Here is a 22,458-nt window from a genome sequence, read left to right as displayed (position 1 = left end):
GACAATGTCAGCTTTCACCGTGGTGTCCGGATACGCGAGTGGTTCAACATCAACCAGCGATTCATAAATGTTTGCCTTCCACCATACAGCCCTTTCCTCGACCCAATAGAATCGTTTTTCTCTGCGTGGCGGTGGAAGGTCTATGACCGAAACCCATATACCAGGGAAAATCTCTTACAGGCAATGGATTTGGCCTGTGGTGACATAGGTGTGGAGTGCTGTCAAGGCTGGATCCGGCACACCAGAGGGTTTTTCCCCCATTGCCTGGCAAGGAACAACGTTGCCTGTGATGTGGACGAAGTCCTCTGGCCGGAAGCAGCACAAAGATGTGATGCTGAGGCAGAATGAATCTCTCATTGACTTTGATTTCACAGTTGCACAACATTTGAGTGTACTGTAATGTGCTTTTCATTTAGAGTTTTCTTTGTTCTTTGGGCTTTTGCAGTTGGACTACTGAATTTTTATGCAAGTGCTGAATATACAGACATTCAATACTGTATTACTTGCAGTACTTACAGTATACAATATATACACTGTACTAAGTTGTGATTACTATACTTTTTGTTTTAATTGCAAAATGCGTTTACTATATACATTTTATTTATTTATCTGTAACTACATGCCTTGGACGCTGTGTTCTCCATTTTTTGATGTAGTGTCTAATGAACGCTCTGTAGTGTTTATATATTGACTGGCTGTGTGTATGATCTGAAAGCATTTTTTGATTTTGAGCACAGATTAAATGGTTTTGAAGCGATTGTTTGATTTTGCCAGAAGAATCAGGGGTTTTGTGAATGTAGTTTGAAGATTTGGTTTTGTGTTTAAAGTTTTGAGAAAATGGGTGAAGGTTTCAAGAAATGTGTCTTAGCAAACGAGAAAAACTGTAATGTGTCATTTAGGGGACGGATTCAATCAAAACTGCACTGCAGAATCGATCCATTATCCAAACCAATAAAGCTGTATCCATTACTATCAATCAAACTCACAATTCAGAATAAAAGACTGAGAACTACTGCAAAAAAACATGCAATGAAACAAAAGAGCTTTACCAATGGAATGTGAAGGCTACCTGTTGCAGCGTCTTCATAGTTTCTCCACTCAGTGAGGCTTCCCTATAGCTCCATTTTCATCCCAATTCCAAGGCCCTTTAACCCAGTTATTTTTGTATTTTTGTTTATGCCTCTTCTTGCTTGCTACCGATACTCTCCACCCCTAGTTCTAAGACCCCTTACTCCGTTTCAGTTCCTTCTTCTCTCTCGTTACCAGCTTCAGTCGACACACCCTTTCCTTTTTTCGTGTGTGTGTAATGCTGCTGTCTGAGGCTCCTGCTGGTCCCTGGTCTGATCTCACCCCAGGCCTCCTGACTGGTGGGAGGTCACATGATGATCCAATGACCCAGTCCTCCAGGGGAAGAAAATCCCTCTGTCTACACTGAGGCTTTCCTCTCTGAGACTGAGGTCTTCCTCTATGAGACTGAGATCTTCCTTTCTGAGACTGAGATCTTCCTCTATGAGACTGAGATCTTCCTCAATGAGACTGTGATCTTCCTCTGTGAGACTGTGATCTTCCTCTGATGATAAGAGACAATAGAGCAATAGGAGGATCTTGTTAGAAAATCGGTACAACTTAGGAAAATGTCATTCTCTTCGATTAATAGGAGATGGTGTGTGTTTTCGATTTCAAAACGGAATGAGGCGAAGAAGATGAAACTTTGACACTATTATTTTTCTGCCGTAGAGAACACATCCTAAAGTGATGAAGACCATGAAGTCTTTGTTCTAGTTTTCCCACAACCTTGCTTGTACATTATGTACGGCAGACAAACCAGAGACAATCAATCACATGAATGTTTAACATGTTTTCTATGACGACAACCAATGTTGAAAAGTCAGAGGTCACAGCCTAAACACGCCAGCAACGTGACATCTATATAACCAACCCATGACTTCTAATCAAACTAGTCTTTGCGTTCCATTATAACCCTGAAAATAGTGTTTAAGGGGATCACACACTCATTTTCCACTCCGCTCGTCTGGACATGGGCCAGAGTGCTGGGTGCATGAACCCTGATGTCCTTGGTCGTCACTGTGGGAACAGGAGGGACTATATTATGGTATGCTGCACCACAGCTCTCACCTATGGTGTTGACACTGTGGATAAAATAGTACTACGCCTCAGTGTGTTTCATTAGCTCCCGATCAGCCGTGAAATAAAGCTGCCACCTGTGCCCTCAGCCACTCCCCCCTCACTTTCACTTTCTCCCTCTCTCCATCTCTTCCTCTTTTACTTTTACTCAAGACACCCCCCCCCAGTCTCCACCGCTTTCTCACTTCATATCTTTCTCTCTGTGTTTCTTTCTCCCTCTCTGTCTTACACTCCTTCACACAACTTATTCCAAGGACAGACAGTGTGTCTCCAAGTTGTCATGGTAAATTTTTCAAGAATTTAGACAATTATTTATCCATTAGCTCGTCATTTCCATCCCAGCAGGGGACCGTGAGGGGGGACGGACCATATCCTGGAAATTAGGATTAACATCCTGTTGTAACTAGTCGCTCATCAATAATCTGAATGGAATATCAGTAATAATAGATCAAATGGAATGTCAAGCACTCTAGCTTTCTTTCTTTTATTCCCTCGCTTTCCTTCTCTCTCTCTCTCTCTCTCTCTCTCTCTCTCTCTCTCTCTCTCTCTCTCTCTCTCTCTCTCTCTCTCTCTCTCTCTCTCTCTCTCTCTCTCTCTCTCTCTCTCTCTCTCTCTCTCTCTCTCTCTCTCTCTCTCTCTCTCTCTCTCTCTCTCTCTCTCTCTCTCTCTCTCTCTCTCTCTCTCTCTCTCTCTCTCTCTCTCTCTCTCTCTCTCTCTCTCTCTCTCTCTCTCTCTCTCTCTCTCTCTCTCTCTCTCTCTCTCTCCAGGCTGAGCATACACTTCATTAAGTCTAGAAGTTGAGAATCTCTCCTATTAGAACAGTGAGGAAGGAGAGATGACTTTCACGCTTCACTTCACTAAGGTCCTATCAAACTGACAAACGCTCATCCACCATCGCTGTTACATCACCACGGTCTGCTGTGCTAGGCTGGCTCATTCTCATCTGACACTGCTGTGGATAGGTAGAGGGGCTCTGTTCTCTAAGACACAAGGTCCTGGACGTTCCATCCACATAGAAATGTATTGTGTAGAATGGACACAGTGGTCTATCACGTGGGAATAGAGGGTGGTGTCAGTCCCATGCAATGCATTTCTATCTGCATTCAGTGTATGAATGTGTCGTGCTGGGCTGCTTTCATCCTGACATCCCTGTAGATTAGAACAGTTTCAGTTGGATCACATGGAACAGGTTTTGAGCAGCTCCCTCAGGGCTCTGGGACCAGTGACCTAATCACAATACACTGTTAAAAGAAAGGGAGTACTGTCATTCCGATTTGACTGAATTGAGCCCAAAGCCATTTCAGACTATTGAGATCCACCTGATCAATGTTCCTGTCTCTGTATGATCTATAAAGAATGAGTGTGTGCTGTGTAGTGAGATATGATTCTCTGAGGGGGGGCGGCATTAAGGGTTCTGCCCGCCTTTATCAGCACTCTTTAGTGGTCCTATCCAAGGGCCCGGAACCAACACGTGGAACATTACCAAGTTCAAACACTCACCGGCTCACTCTCTCCTGATATGGCCTTTTCTGCTCCATTAAATCACTGCCATCCATCATCAGCCTCTTGGTCCATAGGGCCCTCCCTGTGTAGGCTTATACTCAGCAGGACTGTTGGAAATACTGCTGGAGCTAGGGCCCTCCCTGTGTAGGCTTATACTCAGCAGGACTGTTGGAAATACTGCTGGAGCTAGGGCCCTCCCTGTGTAGGCTTATACTCAGCAGGACTGTTGGAAATACTGCTGGAGCTGGAGCAGCACCATAGTTAAAGGCAGGGCCAAAGATATACAGAGTTTTGGTGGTCAACTTGCTTTGAGATTCTAGAATTATGATGGGCACCATGTTGGCACCAAACGAACGGAAAGTGGAATGTTATTGTTATTGGAAGGAAATGAATTAACCGGATACTTAAAGGAGAACAACCAGACTAAATGGATTAAGGAGGCGCTCTGTTCAACAGACAGACACACGTACAGTATGAGGGTGTTAAGTCATGATATGTTATTAACACCTGGCTGACAGACCCTGGAGCGAGAGAGACGCAGAGGGCGGGTGTGGCTGGGTGAGTGCACTGGGGTGCAGCGAAGTGAGATAACACTGTAATTACACAGTTCACACAGTCATAATGCTGCTATTTAACCTGGCTACAGCTAAATCAATAAGGGAAGCTTGAGTCGAAGCTCTATGAGTGAGGTCATTAGGAGAAATACGTACTAATGTCCAATGAGAGCTGCATAGTATTTTCATACAGCAAGCCTACATCAAGGAAATTAAATGAGCTTTTGTTCTTTATCACAGACAAATGGTTTTAAAGAGACAAATCATATTACATCATATTGTAATGTACAATACAGCTTTTGAATTTATGTAATTTACACAACTAAAATGTTATTTTTTTGCTCACATGAAATGTTTGTGTGAACTGTAGAAACCCCTGACCGGACTGTAAGTCTAACTACTAATGACAAGTGGTGTCTTGGCCCTGAGGAGGGCTGGCTCTTTATCCGTTTAGCTCAGATCCTACTAATCCCAAAACGTCCCTCCTGTCCCGTTCTGTCCCTAGAAACACAGCACAACAGTCACAACACAATACATAGGCAGTAGACACTGTGTAAATATCCCACTAGTGGACACAGATGCTATAGTGCTGAATTACTGCATTGCTGACTATCATTAATAATTAAACACTAAGAACATGCTATACAGTACATATAATGTAACAGTGTGTAGGCTAAGTTACATAATGGTAACATTACATGCTCATAAGTTTCCCTTTCAAAGCAAATGAATTCAATATCTTATTGTCCCAGTTGGAGAAATCCATTATGCAGTCAGGAATTATCACCTCATAATCACCTCTCAACAACATGACCTTATTTTGTCATGATATTGGTCTAGTGCTTCATTAAGGTTGCTCCCCGTGACAAGTATAAATGGGATTATCTATCTATGTGGACAGAGAGAGAGAGAGAGAGAGCTCCCCCACTCCTAACCTAATCCCCAGGAGACAGGAAGTCAGCAGGAGAGAGACTTCCTGTCCAAACGAGCAGATTAGTCAGCAGCAAAACTGCCAAGGCCGAGAGTTTCAGGCTCTCTCCCACCTGACTGCTAATGACCAGTGTGTTACTGTCTCTATGTTGTTGTGTCAGTCTGTCTATCTGTCTGTCTGTCTGTCTGTCTGGCGGTCGCCCGATCTGCTGCATAGATGTTCCATCTCTCACCTTTGAGTTCATGAATAATGTATTACTGCCTCTGTTGTTTCTATGTTTCTGTCTCTGTGGATGTTTTTGTACTTGTGTTTTGAGTGAACCCTCAGGAATAAGGAAGAGTAGCTGTTGCGGAAACAATTGAATAGAGAATAGATGTCATTGGCTGAGACTGATGACAGAATCATTGATAATGTCCTGATTCCTGGCTGATTTCCCCTGAGGCAGAACACGTTCCCCGGGGACATCTCCAAAATCAAAGCCACGGTCCGCACAGGAATAACCCCAAAGGAATAATGTATTTATCAATAACAAGCTCTTGTCAGAGGATGAGCCAAAAACATGGTGCTATACACACAAACAAAAGTCTGCATAACGAGCCTCATCATTGTAAGAAACAGCAATTTCACTCACGGCTTCAGATCTATGGATGAATTAGTATTTGGGTTTCATAACCCACCAATACGTCATAGATAGAGTGGGGGTGAAGAGGACATGTTGACCAGGAGGAGATGATGAGAGGATAAATGCATAAAATATGACCAGGAGAGGAACAGCGGGCACCTTGTTCCTAACTCTGTGTCAAGATGTGCACGCAAGGACTATCATTTAGAACAAACTGACAGGTACTAAGATTACAGTGCTGTCTTTGAACACTTTTGTGGCAATGACAATTTGAAATTGTCAACCTAAAAAAGGTACACTTGCATAACTGTGTGTGTGTGTGTGTGTGTGTGTATCTATATCTAGTCTGATGTGCAACAGAATATGATCCTCCCCTCTTCTCCTCTCCTATCCTCCTCTCATCTCTCCCATTCTATCCTCTCCTCTCTCCTAATCGTCTCTCCTATCCTCCTCTCATCTCTCCCATTCTATCCTCTCCTCTCTCCTAATCGTCTCTCCTATCCTCCTCTCATCTCTCCCATTCTATCCTCTCCTCTCCTAACGCCAGACAGCATTACTACGCATTAGATCAAAGTTCAGGGGGGACCGAGCTTTTCGTTACACATTACACTCTCGCTCTCTAAACAGTCCCCTCGTGACTAACTAACCCAGTGCGTACTGCATCCAATGGCTTGCCTCTCTCTCTCCCTCTACTCACTGTCATGGGAATGCTTTATAATAGATATAATTGATGCCCATCAAAAGTTACAGTATGTTATTCAATAGTTATCTATGTAATGAAGTCCTATGGGTGTAGGTGTGTAGCTAATCACCATGACGACATCACTATTTGCTATTGTTTAATTCCCGCCCACCATCCCTCAGCAGAGCAAGGCTGTATGAATCAGAGCACTAGTCTGTCTGTCAGCCCGTCTGTTTGCTGATAAACACATGTCTCAACACGTGGCTATAGTCATGGATGTCTCGTATGGGCCTCCCGAGTGGCGCAGCGGTATAAGGCACTGCATCTTAGTGCTAGAGGCGTCACTACAGACCCTGGTTCGATCCCCGGCTGTATCACAACCGGCCGTGATTTGGAGTCCCATAGGGCATCGCACAATTGGCCCAGCGTCATCCGGGTTAGGGGAGGGTTTGGCCGGGGTAGGCAGTCATTGTAACTGACTTGCCTAGTTAAATAAAATAAAAAAATACCCGACTAGTCCATTGATGTTTTGTTGTGAGCCAAAGATGCCATGTTACTAAGGTGTTCCAACTTCATGTGAACCATCACAAATAATCACTGAGGCACAACATTTTATAAACTGAAGTTTCTCTCTGCCACAATTCAGATCTGCAAGCAGTAAGTATATTAAACCCAGAGAGCCAGGTGTGTGCCCTGGGCAGCTACCCCTTAACACCTGAGAGCACCACACTATTTCCCCTTTATTGAGTTATTGGCTACAGTCAGTAATATGCCCATTAGCTTCTCCACATTCCTCGGACCTCGTGGGCTCATGCGAGCGGACCTCGTGGGCTCATGTGAGCAGCCCTCTGGATTAGTGCTAAACACCCATTACTCTACTGAACTGGATAACCCACAGCCCATAGGCTCTGCTGTAACCTATTGATTTCCCCAGCAGCACACATGAGCCCTAAAACCACTGGATTACGTAATTCTCCACACAACTACGCTCGTCATATGCTCTAATGTGTGGTAATAGGATGTGTTCCTGCCTGGTCATAAAGACATAAGGAGTGTTTGTTTGCTATAGGTAAATCAGAGGAGGCTGGTGGGAGGAGCTATAGGAGGATGGGCTCATTGTAATGGCTGGAATAGAATAAATGGAATGTATCAAACGCATGGAAACCACATGTTTGAATCGGTTCCATTTATTCCATTCCCATTCATTACAATGAGCCCGTCCTTCTATTGCTCCTCCCACCAGCCTCCTCTGATGTAAACTTATGAACAGGTGGTTTATGGACATAGGCTATTTGAAATATTTTTTTTCTACATCTTTTAACATGCAACACATAAACAAATTATATTTGCATTCTTGAAAAAAAAAAAAACTTGATTTGAATTTGATTCATGGGTTGTTGTTGTTGTTTTACAGAACCTTACCAGGGGTCTCTACCTCGTGAGTTCAATTCCATTATTATTATGTTTGCATTTCAGTCAATGATTCAGTTTTCAATCATTATTCTTCCTAAATGAAAGCATACTGAATTGATCGTTTGGCATGTGCTGTCAATTACGTCTGTCATTGCGAGCATCAGTTTGACTGTAGCCTACTCTGCCGACCAATGTGTGCTTATATCATTATCTATTTCATGAAAAAGACATGAGGTGACATTGATGCTGTATCAGCAGTCAGCACTGGTTCCTGGTGATGACTGAAGAAAATGTACAGTACCAGTCAAAGGTTTGGACACACCTACTCATTCAAGGGTTTTTCTTTATTTTTACATTGTAGAATAATAGTGAAGACATCAAAACTATGAAATAACACATATGGAATCATGTAGTAAACAAAAAAGTCCAAATATATTTTATATATTTGAGATTCATCAAAGTAGCCACCCTTTGCCTTGATGACAGCTTTGCACACTCTTGGCATTCTCTCAACCAGCTTCATGAGGTAGTCACCTGGAATGCATTTCAATTAACAGGTGTGGCTTGTTAGAAGTTAATTTGTGGAATTTCTTTCCTTCTTAATGCATTTGAGCCAATCAGTTGTGTTGTGAGAAGGTAGGGGGGGTTTACAGAAGATAGCCCTGTAAACCCCCCCTACCTTGTGAGAATGCCAAGAGTGTGCAAAGCTGTCATCAAGGCAAAGGGTGGCTATTTGAAGAATCTCTTTGGATTTGTTTAACACTTTCTTGGTTACTACATGATTCCATATGTGTTATTTCATAGTTGATGTCTTCACTATTATTCTACAATGTAAAAAATAAAGAAAAACCCTTGAATGAGTAGGTGTGTCCAAACTTTTTACTGGTAGTGTACAGCGACAAACTATTTTGTCAGCAACTAGGCTATAAATTAATTACACAATTATAATAGGCTACAATTGAATACTCTGCCAAGCTCGACGAAACTGAATTGTAAAACCCTATAGACTTAAATGGTGGTTTAAATGCAACTAAGCTGACTTGCTCTTTCCGTATTCTAAGTGTGAAACCATACTCCACCTTACAGAGTCAAGATGATAGTGACATTGTGCAATTCAAAAAGTGTAAACCGACCAATTACAAACTCTGCTGAATTATTATTTTTTAATGATGTTGCCTATTTAACCATTTACACTTGTGGGAATTGGCCTTTATGGATAGGGCTAAATTTAAATGTTTCTTACTGAATAAATATTTAAAGCATAACCATTGTAGCAATTGAAAGGGAACGGTTTGGAGAAAATGTAGTCAAAAAATTATTGGACTAAAGGTGAGTACACAAGAAAAAATCCAAACATTACACTGTTGATTTTATATACATTTTCCATTTACTGTACTTTTCGCCACATTTGTTGATAACGAAATCTGAAAATACTCTGAATACATTCAGTAACCTGATAAGACTATTCCTGGAAAATGTGGGGTAGGTGCAACATAAAACAAAAACATTACAAGGGTTTGAGTGAGAGGACTAACTGGTGTCTCCAAGTCGCCACACTTCTCCAAAGTGTGCACAGTTCCTAAGCAATTTCAATGCACTTTATGACTCAAAGAAGAGTCTTCAACTATAAGGTACTTTTTTTTAGCTCTCTAGCTGTGCCGTTGAGGAACTAGAGCAAGCACACTTGTAATTGTTTCCTTTGGAACACAACCCAGCATCCCCGCCATCACACAATTACTGTTGTTATTTACGCAATCCAAAAACGATCCGTTATAAATCGCAATCTAGGTCAGGTGGGCATGATTTGAAAGCTTGTTCTATTGCCAACATGACTAGCTAAGTTATAAAATACGATCTTACAGCTTTCACAAGGCAATTCAGAGAAATAGATCGTAATTTTGGTGCACATACAAAGGAATCATGCGTGCATTCTGGTGCATGTGCCACAACGAATTTCCTTCACAATAAACAAGCATAGGCTCATTCTGTTCAGAACAACCCAGGGTATGACAACATGTCATCTTGTAACTGTACACCAAACATAGTGATCATAAACGTTGACAATGTATATGACATGAGTTTTATCATTTGGAAATGTGAAGTGCACATTTGGACTTGCTTGTATGACATCAAAGCGGTATTTACTATAATCCTCAACGTCTCATCTTTCAAAATACATTGAGTCATCTTAATTTACAGCATTTCCCTCACTCTGACAACAAAACATTTGCAAAAGTTGCCCAATTAGCGGGAGGGGTGGGGCAACTTCTTGTCGTGAGTGGTACTCAAGTTCAGAAAGGCTGTCATCAAAACCCATATAGCGCAGAGACAGATGTCTGACTTAATGTATAGCGTGTTACTGTACAGCCACTACGTTCCAATTTAGTCGCTTATTAGTCCCCAAATCTGCCATTTTCAACCCGTAAATGGGTACGAGTGTAAAGGGCTACATGGGAAATGGAAACCCAATAATTGTTCATAGAAACGCAACAATGTTTCATTGAGAATAATCTGTCAAGCTGCAACCACCAGACCAACAAGTTGGTAGCCTACTAGGCAATAGTAGGCTACACCGCATAGACTTTTGTTTTGGCACTGCCAAATGGATTCCAAGAAAGTCATTCAGTGCAATAGGCTACTTACCCATCTGGTAATGAACTTGCGAATAGAGCTAAAATCCATTCTTTAACAGGTTCCAGCTGCTCCAAGCGATTTCTTTTTTGGCGTCTTCTTTAATCTTTTGACGCTAGCTAATTTTTATTTCAGCTCTATACTCCATGACTTTCGGACGGTCCCCTTTTTCTGCGTAAAAACTATATTAGTCCGGGTGCGACTATTGTAATCCTATCGATCAGTCACCTATTGGTCTCGCTCTTTGAAAGGTAAAGCTCAAATGCCCACGCGCTTTCATAGTTATGGTTTCATGCATATGTTAGTCTATAATTCAGCAGCCAGTGCGGTCTTCTTTTCCCCTAATGTTTCAGACGCAAAGTCGCCTACTTCTTTCTAGTCAGAAGTAGCGTCTTCTTTTTCTTCTCCTGTCTTCTCTTTCTCACCTTCCTCGCGCCAGTAATCTTCTTGGCTCTACGTTGTGGGAAAGAACAGTTTTTCTTCCATCATAGGCTACGTCACTGGGAGCCGTAAGCGCTTGCGCGCTCTAGTGTCACACACATGCCTAGGGGAATGTATCAGTTTCGGTCGGGCATGCATTATCATGTCTTTTCTCAGCAGAATCGCTTAACTAATTCACAAAACTGTTGCATTCACTAAGAGTTAGTTAGAAACAAAATGGAACGGCAAATTCCCCATTATTGCATGGCAGCGCACCATGGCAAAGTTTTGGACCATGAAGCCTAATTCATTTTGGCACGTGTAGGCTACAATAAACTTAAATCAAAAAGGTGTGTGTGTGTGTTTGTGAGAGGGAGAGAGAGAGAGAATTCACCAACCAAGAATTCACAAAATGGGACAAACACCATATTGAGACTCTGCATGCAGAATTCCGCAAAAATATTCACCGTGTACAACGAAAAACACCAAATAATGCATGCAGAGCAGAATTAGGCCGATACCTGCGAATTATCAAAATCCAAAAAAGAGCCATTAAATTCTATAACCACTTAAAAGGAAGCGATTCCCAAACCTTCCATAACAAAGCCATCACCTACAGAGAGATGAACTTGGAGAAGAGTCCCCTAAGTAACCTGGTCCTGGGGCTCTGTTCACAAACACAAACAGACCCCACAGAGCCCCAGGACAACAACAACAACACAATTAGACCCAACCAAATCATGAGAAAACAAAAAGATATAACTTGACACATTGGAAAGAATTAACAAAAAAAACAGCGCAAACTAGAATGCTATTTGGCCCTAAACAGAGAGTACACAGTGGCAGAATACCTGACCACTGTGACTGACCCAAACTTAAGGACAGCTTTGACTATGTACAGACTCAGTGAGCATAGCCTTGCTATTGAGAAAGGCCGCTGTAGGCAGACCTGGCTCTCAAGAGAAGACAGGCTATGTGCACACTGCCCACAAAATGAGGTGGAAACTGAGCTGCACTTCCTAACCTCCTGCCAAATGTATGACCATATTAGAGACACATATTTCCCTCAGATTACAGAGATCCACAAAGAATTAGAAAACAAATCCAATTTTGATAAACTCCCTTATCTACTGGGTGAAAAACCACAGTGTGCCATCACAGCAGCAAGATTTGTGACCTGTTGCCACAAGAAAAGGGCAACCAGTGAAGAACAAACACCATCGTAAATACAACCCATATTTATGTTTATTTGTTTTCCCATTTGTACTTTAACCATTTGCACATTGTTACAACACTGTATATATACATAATATGACATTTGAAATGTCTTTATTCTTTTGGAACTTCTGAGTGTAATGTTTACTGTTAATATTTATTGTTTATTTCACTTTTGATTAGTATCTACTTCACTTTCTTTGGCAATGTTAACATACGTTTCCCATGCCAATAAAGCCCTTAAATTGAAATTGAATTGAATTGAGAAAGCTGTCCACTACTAAGGTCATGAAAAGCTTGCCTTTTACCCCAAGTCTGGGAGCTGTCCACTCTCCTGGTTCTGAAATGCAAATATGCAAAATAACTGTCTTTCAATAAGGCTGTATTTAATTGCAATTAATTCCAATAAAATAATTTAAAATGAACATACAAAATGTATTTCAAAATGAACAGTCAACTAGCTCTCTACTTAGCTTACAATTTGACCACCGTAAGCATGGGGCGAAGGCTAGGAACAACTGACATGGGAACCTTTAGCGCCATTGCCTTGTTTTGGAGGGCAATATTTTCATTCATTTTTCCCATCTCTTCTTGCTAGCAACCCCTCCTGTCAGGACGCTTTCGGCGGGTTCCGTTAAAATGGCTGTTGTTACTGAGAGTGGAAACCTAGAGCAAGAACAATCGTAGTGGGTACAACTGCATCCAGTAGTATCGCTGGTGTCTGATAAGGAAAATAAAATAGACTAACGCAATGGCTGCCCTAGATCAAAAGTCCCCCAACGTCCTTCTTCAAAGTCTCTGCTGCAGGATCACTGGAAAGAGCGAAGGTAGCTATGATGCTAGCTAGTTAGAATAGCCCAGGCGCGGTTATGTGCAGCTAGCCTGGTATGTTGCTAGCTAGCTAACATTAACCGTGTTGCTGATATAACAGTTGTATGCCAGCGTTCAGCTCGTCATCTAGTAGTTAACTAAGTTTGTAGTTAGGTCAAGTTTGTGTGACAGCCAACGCACTGCCAATGCTAGTTAGTTAGCTAGTTAGCTTAGGCTAGCTAGTAGCTGTACACCTAGCTTGCCAAGAGATGGTAGGCTATGAATGGGCCCCAGGTATCTAGCCATCTAGCTAACGTCAGATCGTCCCTTATTTGGGTATATCTAAGGCGTTAACTAGCTAGCTAACTACCAAAAGTGTGTCATAGCTAGATATAGGTAGCTGTAGATACGGTTGACATTCAACAGTCCAACCACGCCTTGTTGAGGTAGCTAACAAGGGATAGCTAGCTTGGTTTGTCAGGCTGCCAGAAAGTTTGCCTGATAAATCTGACTTTGATACCAATTCTTGGTATACAGTCTGAAACAAAGCATTGCATAATCGTGAACATTTTCTTTACAAGCCAGAATGTTGAATACAATTACATTTGAACTTACTATACCGGTTGTCTGTGCAGTTGGTCCTTCAGTTGCTCGAAATATGAGACAAAATATTCGCAGGAAAGTATTGTTTACCTGACCTTTTAGAGCGCAGGTATTGAAGTTGAATTTTCTATCATCTGGCACATGCTCAAAACCATGTAAACACCTGCTAGTATGCATCGTGTGCATGTACATCCGTCATGTGCACATGCCTTCGGTCATGAGCAAACACATCTTGATTGCCACACACATAGACCCGTGTTTTGAAGTTGGTTTAATCCTGTGGATATTTTGTCTCAAATTTTGACCAGTTGAAGGACCAACACCACATACAATCGGCAGAGTAAGTTCAAATATATATTTCTTAAACATTGGTGACAGACAAGGGACATTTAGTTTTTTTTCTATGTAAATGTGTGTGGTATCGCCTGCACGATTTAAGGCATGTTTTGCCACTTTACGTGACTACCAGAAAGTGTAAGATTGCTAGCTAGTGATTGAGGGGAAACGTTCTGCGTCTGTAAGATTTGAACAAGTCTGTAAGATTAATTCACTAGTAGTGACATATGGTTTAGGAAAAGCAGATATCCAGTGCTCAGTACTTTAACTCAACCCTATTTCCCATTTTAGCTGAAGTGGCCCATCAGTTTCAGTATGCTGTGAGAGTCGTCGGGAGTAACTATGCTCCCACCATTGAGAGGGATGAGTTCCTAGTGTCGGAGAAGATCAAAAAAGAATGTGAGTGACCTATTATTAGAGACAATAAACTGACCTAAACTGGATAGGTTTGCTGAATGAATCCACTTTGAGGGTCCATCTCGACAGTTGAAAGTGGCATCTGCACATTATTGGTTTGCACTGTCTCTGTTACCTGGTCAGACATGCATCCTTTAATGTGGTCTGTTGTTGTTGTTTTCCCAGTAGAGCCTTTCTGTCTCCTGTTAAAGGGGACAGTATTGTACATTTGACAATAAATAAATACGTTTAAGAGTCTCCATAAGAGTAAATCTCAGTAGATTTTGTTTGTAGTCGGAGTAATGCCACTAATGACCATCTTATCGATCGCTAACCATAGTAAAGTAATAAAAAAAACATTACTTACCCTTGTGCGGTGTGGAGTTGAGCCCCCTTTAATCATCTTGTGTTTTTGGAATTGGTCTGTCTGTTTATTTAGTGGTCTGATATTGTTTGCCTGACTGTCCTGTCCTTTGCTTCTCCAGTGCTGAAGCAGAGGAGAGAGGGCGACGCTGCCCTGTTCTCTGAGCTCCACAGAAAGCTGCAGACTCAGGTCAGTCTTCTGTTCCAAATACCCCCGTGCATATGCATACTGTATTAGCTTTGAAAGGAGAACCAATTTAGAATCAGTGTGTTTTGCGTTCCATTAACAGGGGGTGCTGAAACACAGGTGGTCCGTCTTATACCTGCTGCTCAGTCTCTGTGAGGACCCCAGGAAACCGTCCAGGGTGGGTATATCTGTCATTACACCACAGTGCTCTCAACACACACACGCACTGACTATAGCAATATATAGATACAGGAAATGAAAGCATTATAATCGTCCAGACTGCATCATCACAAACGGTAATACCATCGCAGCCATGTTAGCTCCATAGAACTCCATAAAATAGCATTGCTATTCTATTAAATGCCCCATATTGTTCCACATTTGATTATTTAATTGATACATCATTGATTTATTGATAGCATGTCATTCCCAGGTTGGCAGCTATGGGGCGCTGTTTGCCCAGGCCCTCCCCCGGGACGCCCACTCCACCCCGTTCTACTGCACCCGGCCCGGGAGCCTGCCCCTCAGCTACCCCGAGCGCTCGGGGCCCGGGGCCGCCCAGATCTCCACCAGCATGGGCACCAGTGGCATCAGCAGCCTGGGGGTGTACTCCCTCAACGGGCCCACACCCACCCCTCAGCCCCTGCTGGCCGGGTAAGACCATTTGATGGAACCCTGTTTGTCTGGTCAGCACCCAGGACTCCATAGTCAGTCATACATGACACTAGACTTTCTTCAATGTTGTTCCTGTGGACTCGCAGGGAGTGCATGCTTTTGTTCTAGCTAAGCACTGTACCTGCATAACCGATGAACCTTTAGAATATAAAGGGATCTTAAATTAGTAGGACTTGTTGGAAAAATGCATTGTCTTTGTACCCATTTGTTGTAGCAGGGCATTTTCATTCCGTTGTGAGCATCAATTATGTATGTCCTTCTCCACATCCCCAGCAGCACTTGTGTATAATTAGTCTGGCTATACTCTTCTAGTGCCAGGGTAAGTATCTGGTTAGTGGGTGTTTGACTGGAACATCATCAACACTATAAAAGTCATTTGGAGCTGAGGCATTGCTACAGTGTCATGCCTCTAAAGCCATTCTCTGCTGTTGAAAGGCAAGAGTCCCTCATTATCAGGCTATTAGCAATGACCCCAGGGGTTGGTAATGGTCCTACAAGACAGTTTGCATTAGGAGAACCAACATGTATAGGGGAAGAGTTATGCATGTCGAGGGGGAGGAAAAATGTCTATAGTTACATGGATGTAAACATAGAAATGTTTAATGGACCATTTTGTATGTGTGCTCTCTCCAGGCACCCACCCCAGACAGCAGGGCAGCAGCTGGGCTCTCGGCTGGCGTGGGCTCTCCCCAACACCTCCGCCCTGGCACCTACCTCACGGGCCCCACTCGGCCCCCCAGCCCTGTCCACCCGGGCCCCCAGGCCACGCCGCGACGGGGACCCCACTGGTGAGTTGGGATGTATAGGCCTACTTTTTGTGCATGAAACTACACTGCTTCACAGTTGGAGGTGATTTTGTAATGTAGGCAGAAGATGGGCAGGGTCCTCTACCTGTAATGGTGGCTCTGCAATGCTCAATATTAAACAGAAAGAGATTCGTTCGGAGGGAAATTGTCAAAGTCTGCAATGAAATGTTCCTGTTCTGCAGTAAGCACCACCTCACATAATCACTTCATTTCATAAACGTCTAGTTGCTCTCCCGGTATTTAAGATAGAATCTGTCTTGGCACTCCACTGACAGGGTTGGGGCTGAATTAAATAGATAGACAGAGAGAGAGAACTTTTAATGGCTTTCATGATAAATGTTGTCCTCTACTTTTTGTTGTTTTTCTGAATCCCTCGTTGTTCTTCTCCAGCGGAGGTTGGTGAGGCTGCGCTGGTCCGAGACATCCTGTATGTCTTCCAGGGGATCGACGGCAAGTTCATTAAGATGAGCAACACAGACAACTGCTACAAGATCGACTCCAAGGTGACTCAAACATTCAGTCATACGTGAACAATGTCCATGCCAATTTGCCTTTGGTACTTCAACCTATTCGTGCCCCTTGTTCCTGAAATGTTTCCCTGACAAATGCAAAAACTGATGACCAACTACATAAGCTATTTGACCTTACACAGAGTGTACAAAACATTAGGAACACCTTCCTAATATTGAGTTGCACCCCCTTTTGTTCCACGGGGATGCTGTCCCATGTTGACTCCAATGCTTCCCACAGTTGTCAAGTTGTCTGGATGTCCTTTGGGTGGTGGACCATTCTTGATACACATGGGAAACTGTATAGTGTGAAAAACCCAGCAGCGTTGCAGTTCTTGACACAAACCGGTGTGCCTGCCACCTACTACCATACCCCGTTCAAAGGCATTTAAATATTTTGTCTTGCCCATTCACCCTCTGAATGGCACACATACACAATCCATGTCTCAAGGCTTAAAAATCCTTCTTTAACCTGTCTCCTCCCCTTCATCTACACTGATTGAAGTGGATTTAACAGGTGACATCAATAAGGAATCATATATTTCACCTGGATACACCAGGTCAGTCTATGTCATGGAAAGAGCAGGTGTTCCTAATGTTTTGTAAACTGTGTATAAGTTAAGGTTAGAGTTAGTCAACATGTTGTGTTTAGACACCATGGCAGATAGGCTAGCGGTTAAGAGCGTTGGGCCAGCAGCCGAAAATCTCTGGTTTGCATCCCCGAGCTGACTAGGTGAAAAATCTGTCTGTGCCCTTGAGCAAGGCACTTAACCCTAATTGCTCCTGTAAGTCGCTCTGGATAAGAGCGTCTTGCTAAATGACTAAAATGTCAAATGGAGACAGCGCCGTACTTCCGTCTATACTAGCTAGACCAGTTATTGACAGACTACCCTGTTTCATCGCTAGCTCTCTCCCTGACGTCATGGCTGTTGTGGAACCGGCCGACCGACAGCGTTTCAGATTCAGCTGTAGTGCTGCTGACATCAAGGCTGATGATCTGTTTCTAAAAGGGGTAAAAAGCTCAACAGATCAATAGTTGGCTCTTTGGTTAGGAGCCACATCGATGGCTTCCCTCTTATCACCCATCAAGCATTCATCACAACTGGGCTCCCTTCTAATATTCCTACAAATTACAGTTGACCCATCTTAGCTATACATCTTCTCAGTGTTATATATAGCCTGCTGTCAATGCGCTGGCCTAGGAGCACTGTATCGGACGAGAACCCTCGAGCCAAATCTAGCCGTCAAGGATGATTCCTAAGGTCTTTTTGAAGTCATGATCTACGCTATAAGTCCTATTCAGTCTCACGCGGTTTCCAGAATAATGTGGCTTTCCATAATGAAATTAGAACAGAATACAGAAATTGAACATTATTAGAGACAGTAATGTTTTATTAAAGGAGAGAAGGTGAGTATCAAAACCTGGCCCTCACAAGACTCAGCAGAGACTGAGAGAGACTGCAGACAGTTTGGGCTCCAGGCTTCTTGCCAAATGTCTTCAATCTGTGAAACCAGGGCCGCTCTGACTACCGTTTTAAAAAGGGGAAGTGAATTCTGAACAAACTGGTGTGAAAGAGATGAAACTGGAATTGGAATGGTCCTCCAACTGGCAAAGAGCTCTGTAATAATACGGCTGATGTGTTCCTATTCATGTTTCTGGGCTGACGAGCAGAATTGCTGTTCCTTTGGTGTTGCTGTAGTCATGTCAACCCTAAGGGTTGTGGCGTACGTGTGTGTGAGTGACCGAATGGTAACCTGGCAGCAGGAGTGGCCCGTTTTCCTCTTGTGAGTGTCGGTGTGTGTCGTGTTTGTGGGGAGCCATACAGAACAGATGGTACTCTGCCACAGGGGGATAACTAACGACCAACCTGGCAACCACTTCACAGATTAAATGGGTTACATACTAAAAGATGACAGATATTCGCAGTATTCCCTGTATCTTTGCTTATGGCGATCTATCCAATGCCTGTGTGTGTGTGTGTGTTCTCCTGTTGTAACTCCTCCAGTGTGTCCCTAGGTGGTGCTCTGTAAGTCTCTGAGGGACACCAGTAGCCGATTGGCTGAGCTGGGCTGGCTCCACAACAAGATCAGGAAGTACACTGACTCTCGCAGCCTGGACCGAGCCTTCGGCCTGGTGGGACAGAGCTTCTGTGCCTCCCTGCATCAGGAACTGAAAGAATATTACAGACTTCTGGCAGTGCTGCACTCACAGGTAAGACACACACACACACACACCTTTCTCTACCTCTCAAAACACTGTACCGCCTTATTCAAGTGAATGCATTTAGTTTAGAACCCTTCAAGAGGAAAAACACTGGTAGGCTACAGGACATATAAAGGTGTGTGACAGTTGCAGGTGGAGGACGACCAGGGAGTGAACCTGGGAGTGGAGAACAGTCTGACCCTCAGACGTCTCCTAGTCTGGACCTACGACCCTAAACTCCGACTCAAAACCCTGGCTGCCCTCGTCGACTTTTGCCAAGGTAGAGCTGTGTGTGTGTGTGGGGCGCCTGCTGGTTGGTACCATTGAAGTATTCATTTAAATAGTGCGTGTATGGTTCAAATGTGTCCGTTTTGTGTGTGTGTGTGTATAGGGAGGAAGGGAGGTGAGCTGGCGTCAGCGGTCCATGCCTATGGGAAGACAGGGGACCCTCAGATGAGAGCTCTGGTGCAGCACATCCTCAGCCTGGTGTCACATCCCATCCTCAACTTCCTCTACCGCTGGATCTACGACGGAGAGCTGGAGGACACCTACCACGAGGTGATGCACACACACCATATATATAATACACACACCAAATATATATAATACACACACACACTTCCATTAGTTTGTCAAGGTCGGAGTTAGGATGGTAGTAGCTAAGCTAAGGCTGAAGTGGACTCAGACAGACGTCAGACAGGTTAATTTCCGAGCTGAGATGGAGGGGAGGGGAGTGAGGGAGAGGGGAGTGGGGGGAAAAGGGAGGGGGGAAGAGGTACGGCGGCCTCCCAAATGAGGATGGATGAGAGGACGGTAATGGGGAACTGAGTGATGGCCTCCGCCCTCCTCTCTCTCCTCTCCCATCTCTGTCCTAGCTCTCCATCCATCTCTCTTTCTCCACAACCACAGGGCAGTAGAAGACCGTGAATCTGGTCCTAATGCACCTGCCGCTGAATCGCCCTCTCAGACCCAGACCACCTGAGACTAAGTGCTGATTGGGCGATCACAGAGCACAGGCGTGTTGTAGCGGCTTTCAAGATCAACCGCCGGGCTATTCTCAGAAGGGAACGCTTCAAAGGGCACACTGCATTTAAGCTCCCTGTATTGACCCTCCTGTAGCAGGGCTAAGTGATAGTTATGGAGCTGTTCCTTCCCAGCAGAGGGGAATGAGGGGATAGCTCTGCAGCTTACAGGCACATCTGTCAGCCCAGGGGGCAGCTGGGAGGTGGTGTTAGACTGTAAACACTCATCATGACCTCTGGATGGAATGGAACGGCTGAAACATGAAAGACATCAATCCCCCTTGTTGTGCCCCCTAGGAGAGAAGTCTTCACCTTCTAACACTGATGTCTATTTATCGGCCTCCATTTTGGTTTCCAAGTTGAACCACTGGCTCAATGAAGATCAAGATCTATTATTGAAAGATGGAACAACCATTCACTTTCTTTCCATTACTGTAATAAGTATCCATTGTTGTAATCATCTCCTGTGTTGTTTGAATATAGTTGAGTTCTGTCTTTTAAGGTGTGATGATGACGATGGTGTTGAATAATGATGGTGATTCCTCTCCCTGCAGTTCTTTGTGGCATCTGACCCAACGGTGAAGACAGACAGACTGTGGCACGACAAGTACTCACTGAGGAAGTCCATGATACCCACCTTCATCACCATGGACCAGGCCCGCAAGGTAGACACACACACACACACAAACACAAACACCAATTATCTCATCCTCAACGTAAATAATACAAACATTCTCATGTCACTTTTGCTCTCTCTCTCTCTCTCTCTCTCTGTCTCTGTCTCTGTCTCTGTCTCTGTCTCTGTCTCTGTCTCTGTCTCTGTCTCTGTCTCTGTCTCTGTCTCTCTGTCTCTCTGTCTCTCTGTCTCTGTAGGTTCTGCTCATTGGAAAGTCCATTAACTTCCTGCATCAGGTGTGCCATGACAGAACCTCACCAGGGAAAATCACCCCGGCCTCCAAGTCTACAGACTCCCCCAAAGATGGTACGCTCTCTGTCCTCTCTCCCCCAACCAACACACTGTGAAAGGGGCCTGTCAGTGGCTAGCTCAATACAACACTGGCATTTGGTGTTTGGTACACGCTTTTACATTATAATATACCTTCAGCGAGTGTGTATTGTGCAGGCAGTGTCTTTCGTTAGAGTACAGAAGCCTTGTTCTTGCCATAGTAGTGTTTTGTAGGTAGTGAGAGCAGAGCTGCATTGATCTGTTTCTGTTAGAGAGGCATCAGACCTGATTCTATTGTTATGGTACTTACTGTTGTATCGACTGGATTTAGTCTCACTCCTCTCTCCGTCGATGATCAATGCTCTCACTGTTCATTCCTTAGCCTCGTCCTTGAGGGGAATGACTGCACACTGACTGGCGTTGGAAGTGGGATGGGTTGGGTTGGGCTGGGTTGTGTTTTTAACCTTGTGTCTGCGTCCCAAATGGCACCCTAGTAGTGCACTACTTTTGACCAGAACCTTATGGGTCAAAGGTAGTGCACTATAAAGAGAATAAGGTGATATTTGGGACGCAGACTATCTTGAGTTGTAGATACAGAGTTCAGCAAACTGTCTGAGAGATTAGTTTAATATGCACCAGGGAGTGCCAACTCCAGTACCCACATACTAACACAGATAATAGCTCTCTCCCCCCCTCCTCTCTTTCTCTCTCTCTCCCCCTCCTCTCTTTCTCTCTCCCCCCTCCTCTTTCTCTCTCTCTCCCCCCTCCTCTTTCTCTCTCTCTCTCCCCCCCCCCTCCTCTTTCTCTCTCTCTCTCTCCCCCTCCTCTCTTTCTCTCTCTCTCCCCCTCCTCTCTTTCTCTCTCTCCCCCCTCCTCTCTTTCTCTCTCTCTCCCCCCCTCCTCTCTTTCTCTCTCTCTCCCCCCCTCCTCTCTTTCTCTCTCTCTCCCCCCCTCCTCTCTTTCTCTCTCTCTCCCCCCCTCCTCTCTTTCTCTCTCTCTCCCCCCCTCCTCTCTTTCTCTCTCTCTCCCCCCCTCCTCTCTTTCTCTCTCTCTCCCCCCCTCCTCTCTTTCTCTCTCTCTCCCCCCCTCCTCTCTTTCTCTCTCTCTCCCCCTCCTCTCTTTCTCTCTCTCCCCCTCCTCTCTTTCTCTCTCTCTCCCCCTCTCTTTCTCTCTCTCCCCCCTCTCTTTCTCTCTCTCCCCCCCTCCTCTCTTTCTCTCTCTCCCCCCCTCCTCTCTTTCTCTCTCTCCCCCCCTCCTCTCTTTCTCTCTCTCTCCCCCTCCTCTCTTTCTCTCTCTCTCCCCCTCTCTTTCTCTCTCTCCCCCCTCCTCTCTTTCTCTCTCTCCCCCCTCCTCTCTTTCTCTCTCTCCCCCCTCCTCTCTTTCTCTCTCTCCCCCTCCTCTCTTTCTCTCTCTCCCCCCTCCTCTCTTTTTCTCTCTCTCCCCCTCCTCTCTTTTTCTCTCTCTCCCCATCCTCTCTCTTCTCTCT

The 22,458-nt window shown here is 44.2% G+C and overlaps 2 protein-coding genes across 2 annotated transcripts in view; one reads left to right on the top strand and one right to left on the bottom strand.

The window, feature by feature from the left end:
* Window positions 1-10,919, bottom strand: part of LOC311109565 (phospholipid-transporting ATPase IH-like) — a gene marked incomplete at its 3' end in the record, with an annotated part of 64,739 nt that extends 53,820 nt beyond the window's left edge. Inside the window, exon 1 of the mRNA XM_084152485.1 lies at window positions 10,494-10,919. Coding sequence (XP_084008611.1) covers window positions 10,494-10,532 — 39 coding nt within the window. The 5' untranslated portion in view covers window positions 10,533-10,919. The remainder of the gene's footprint in view (window positions 1-10,493) is intronic.
* Window positions 10,920-12,797: 1,878 nt separating this feature from the next.
* Window positions 12,798-22,458, top strand: part of LOC311109564 (gamma-tubulin complex component 3 homolog) — a 16,626-nt gene continuing 6,965 nt past the window's right edge. The window contains exons 1-12 of the mRNA XM_084152484.1: window positions 12,798-12,943; window positions 14,157-14,264; window positions 14,747-14,814; window positions 14,915-14,989; window positions 15,245-15,465; window positions 16,120-16,274; window positions 16,683-16,795; window positions 18,819-19,013; window positions 19,152-19,284; window positions 19,396-19,562; window positions 20,581-20,691; window positions 20,900-21,008. Coding sequence (XP_084008610.1) covers window positions 12,868-12,943; window positions 14,157-14,264; window positions 14,747-14,814; window positions 14,915-14,989; window positions 15,245-15,465; window positions 16,120-16,274; window positions 16,683-16,795; window positions 18,819-19,013; window positions 19,152-19,284; window positions 19,396-19,562; window positions 20,581-20,691; window positions 20,900-21,008 — 1,531 coding nt within the window. The 5' untranslated portion in view covers window positions 12,798-12,867. The remainder of the gene's footprint in view (window positions 12,944-14,156; window positions 14,265-14,746; window positions 14,815-14,914; window positions 14,990-15,244; window positions 15,466-16,119; window positions 16,275-16,682; window positions 16,796-18,818; window positions 19,014-19,151; window positions 19,285-19,395; window positions 19,563-20,580; window positions 20,692-20,899; window positions 21,009-22,458) is intronic.

Source organism: Coregonus lavaretus, assembly GCF_964263955.1.
Source record: "Coregonus lavaretus genome assembly, chromosome: 35".
In the NCBI taxonomy this organism is placed as follows: Eukaryota; Metazoa; Chordata; class Actinopteri; order Salmoniformes; family Salmonidae; genus Coregonus; species Coregonus lavaretus.
The sequence above is the reverse complement of the archived record's forward strand: the minus strand, read 5'-3'. Positions and strand labels throughout refer to the sequence as shown.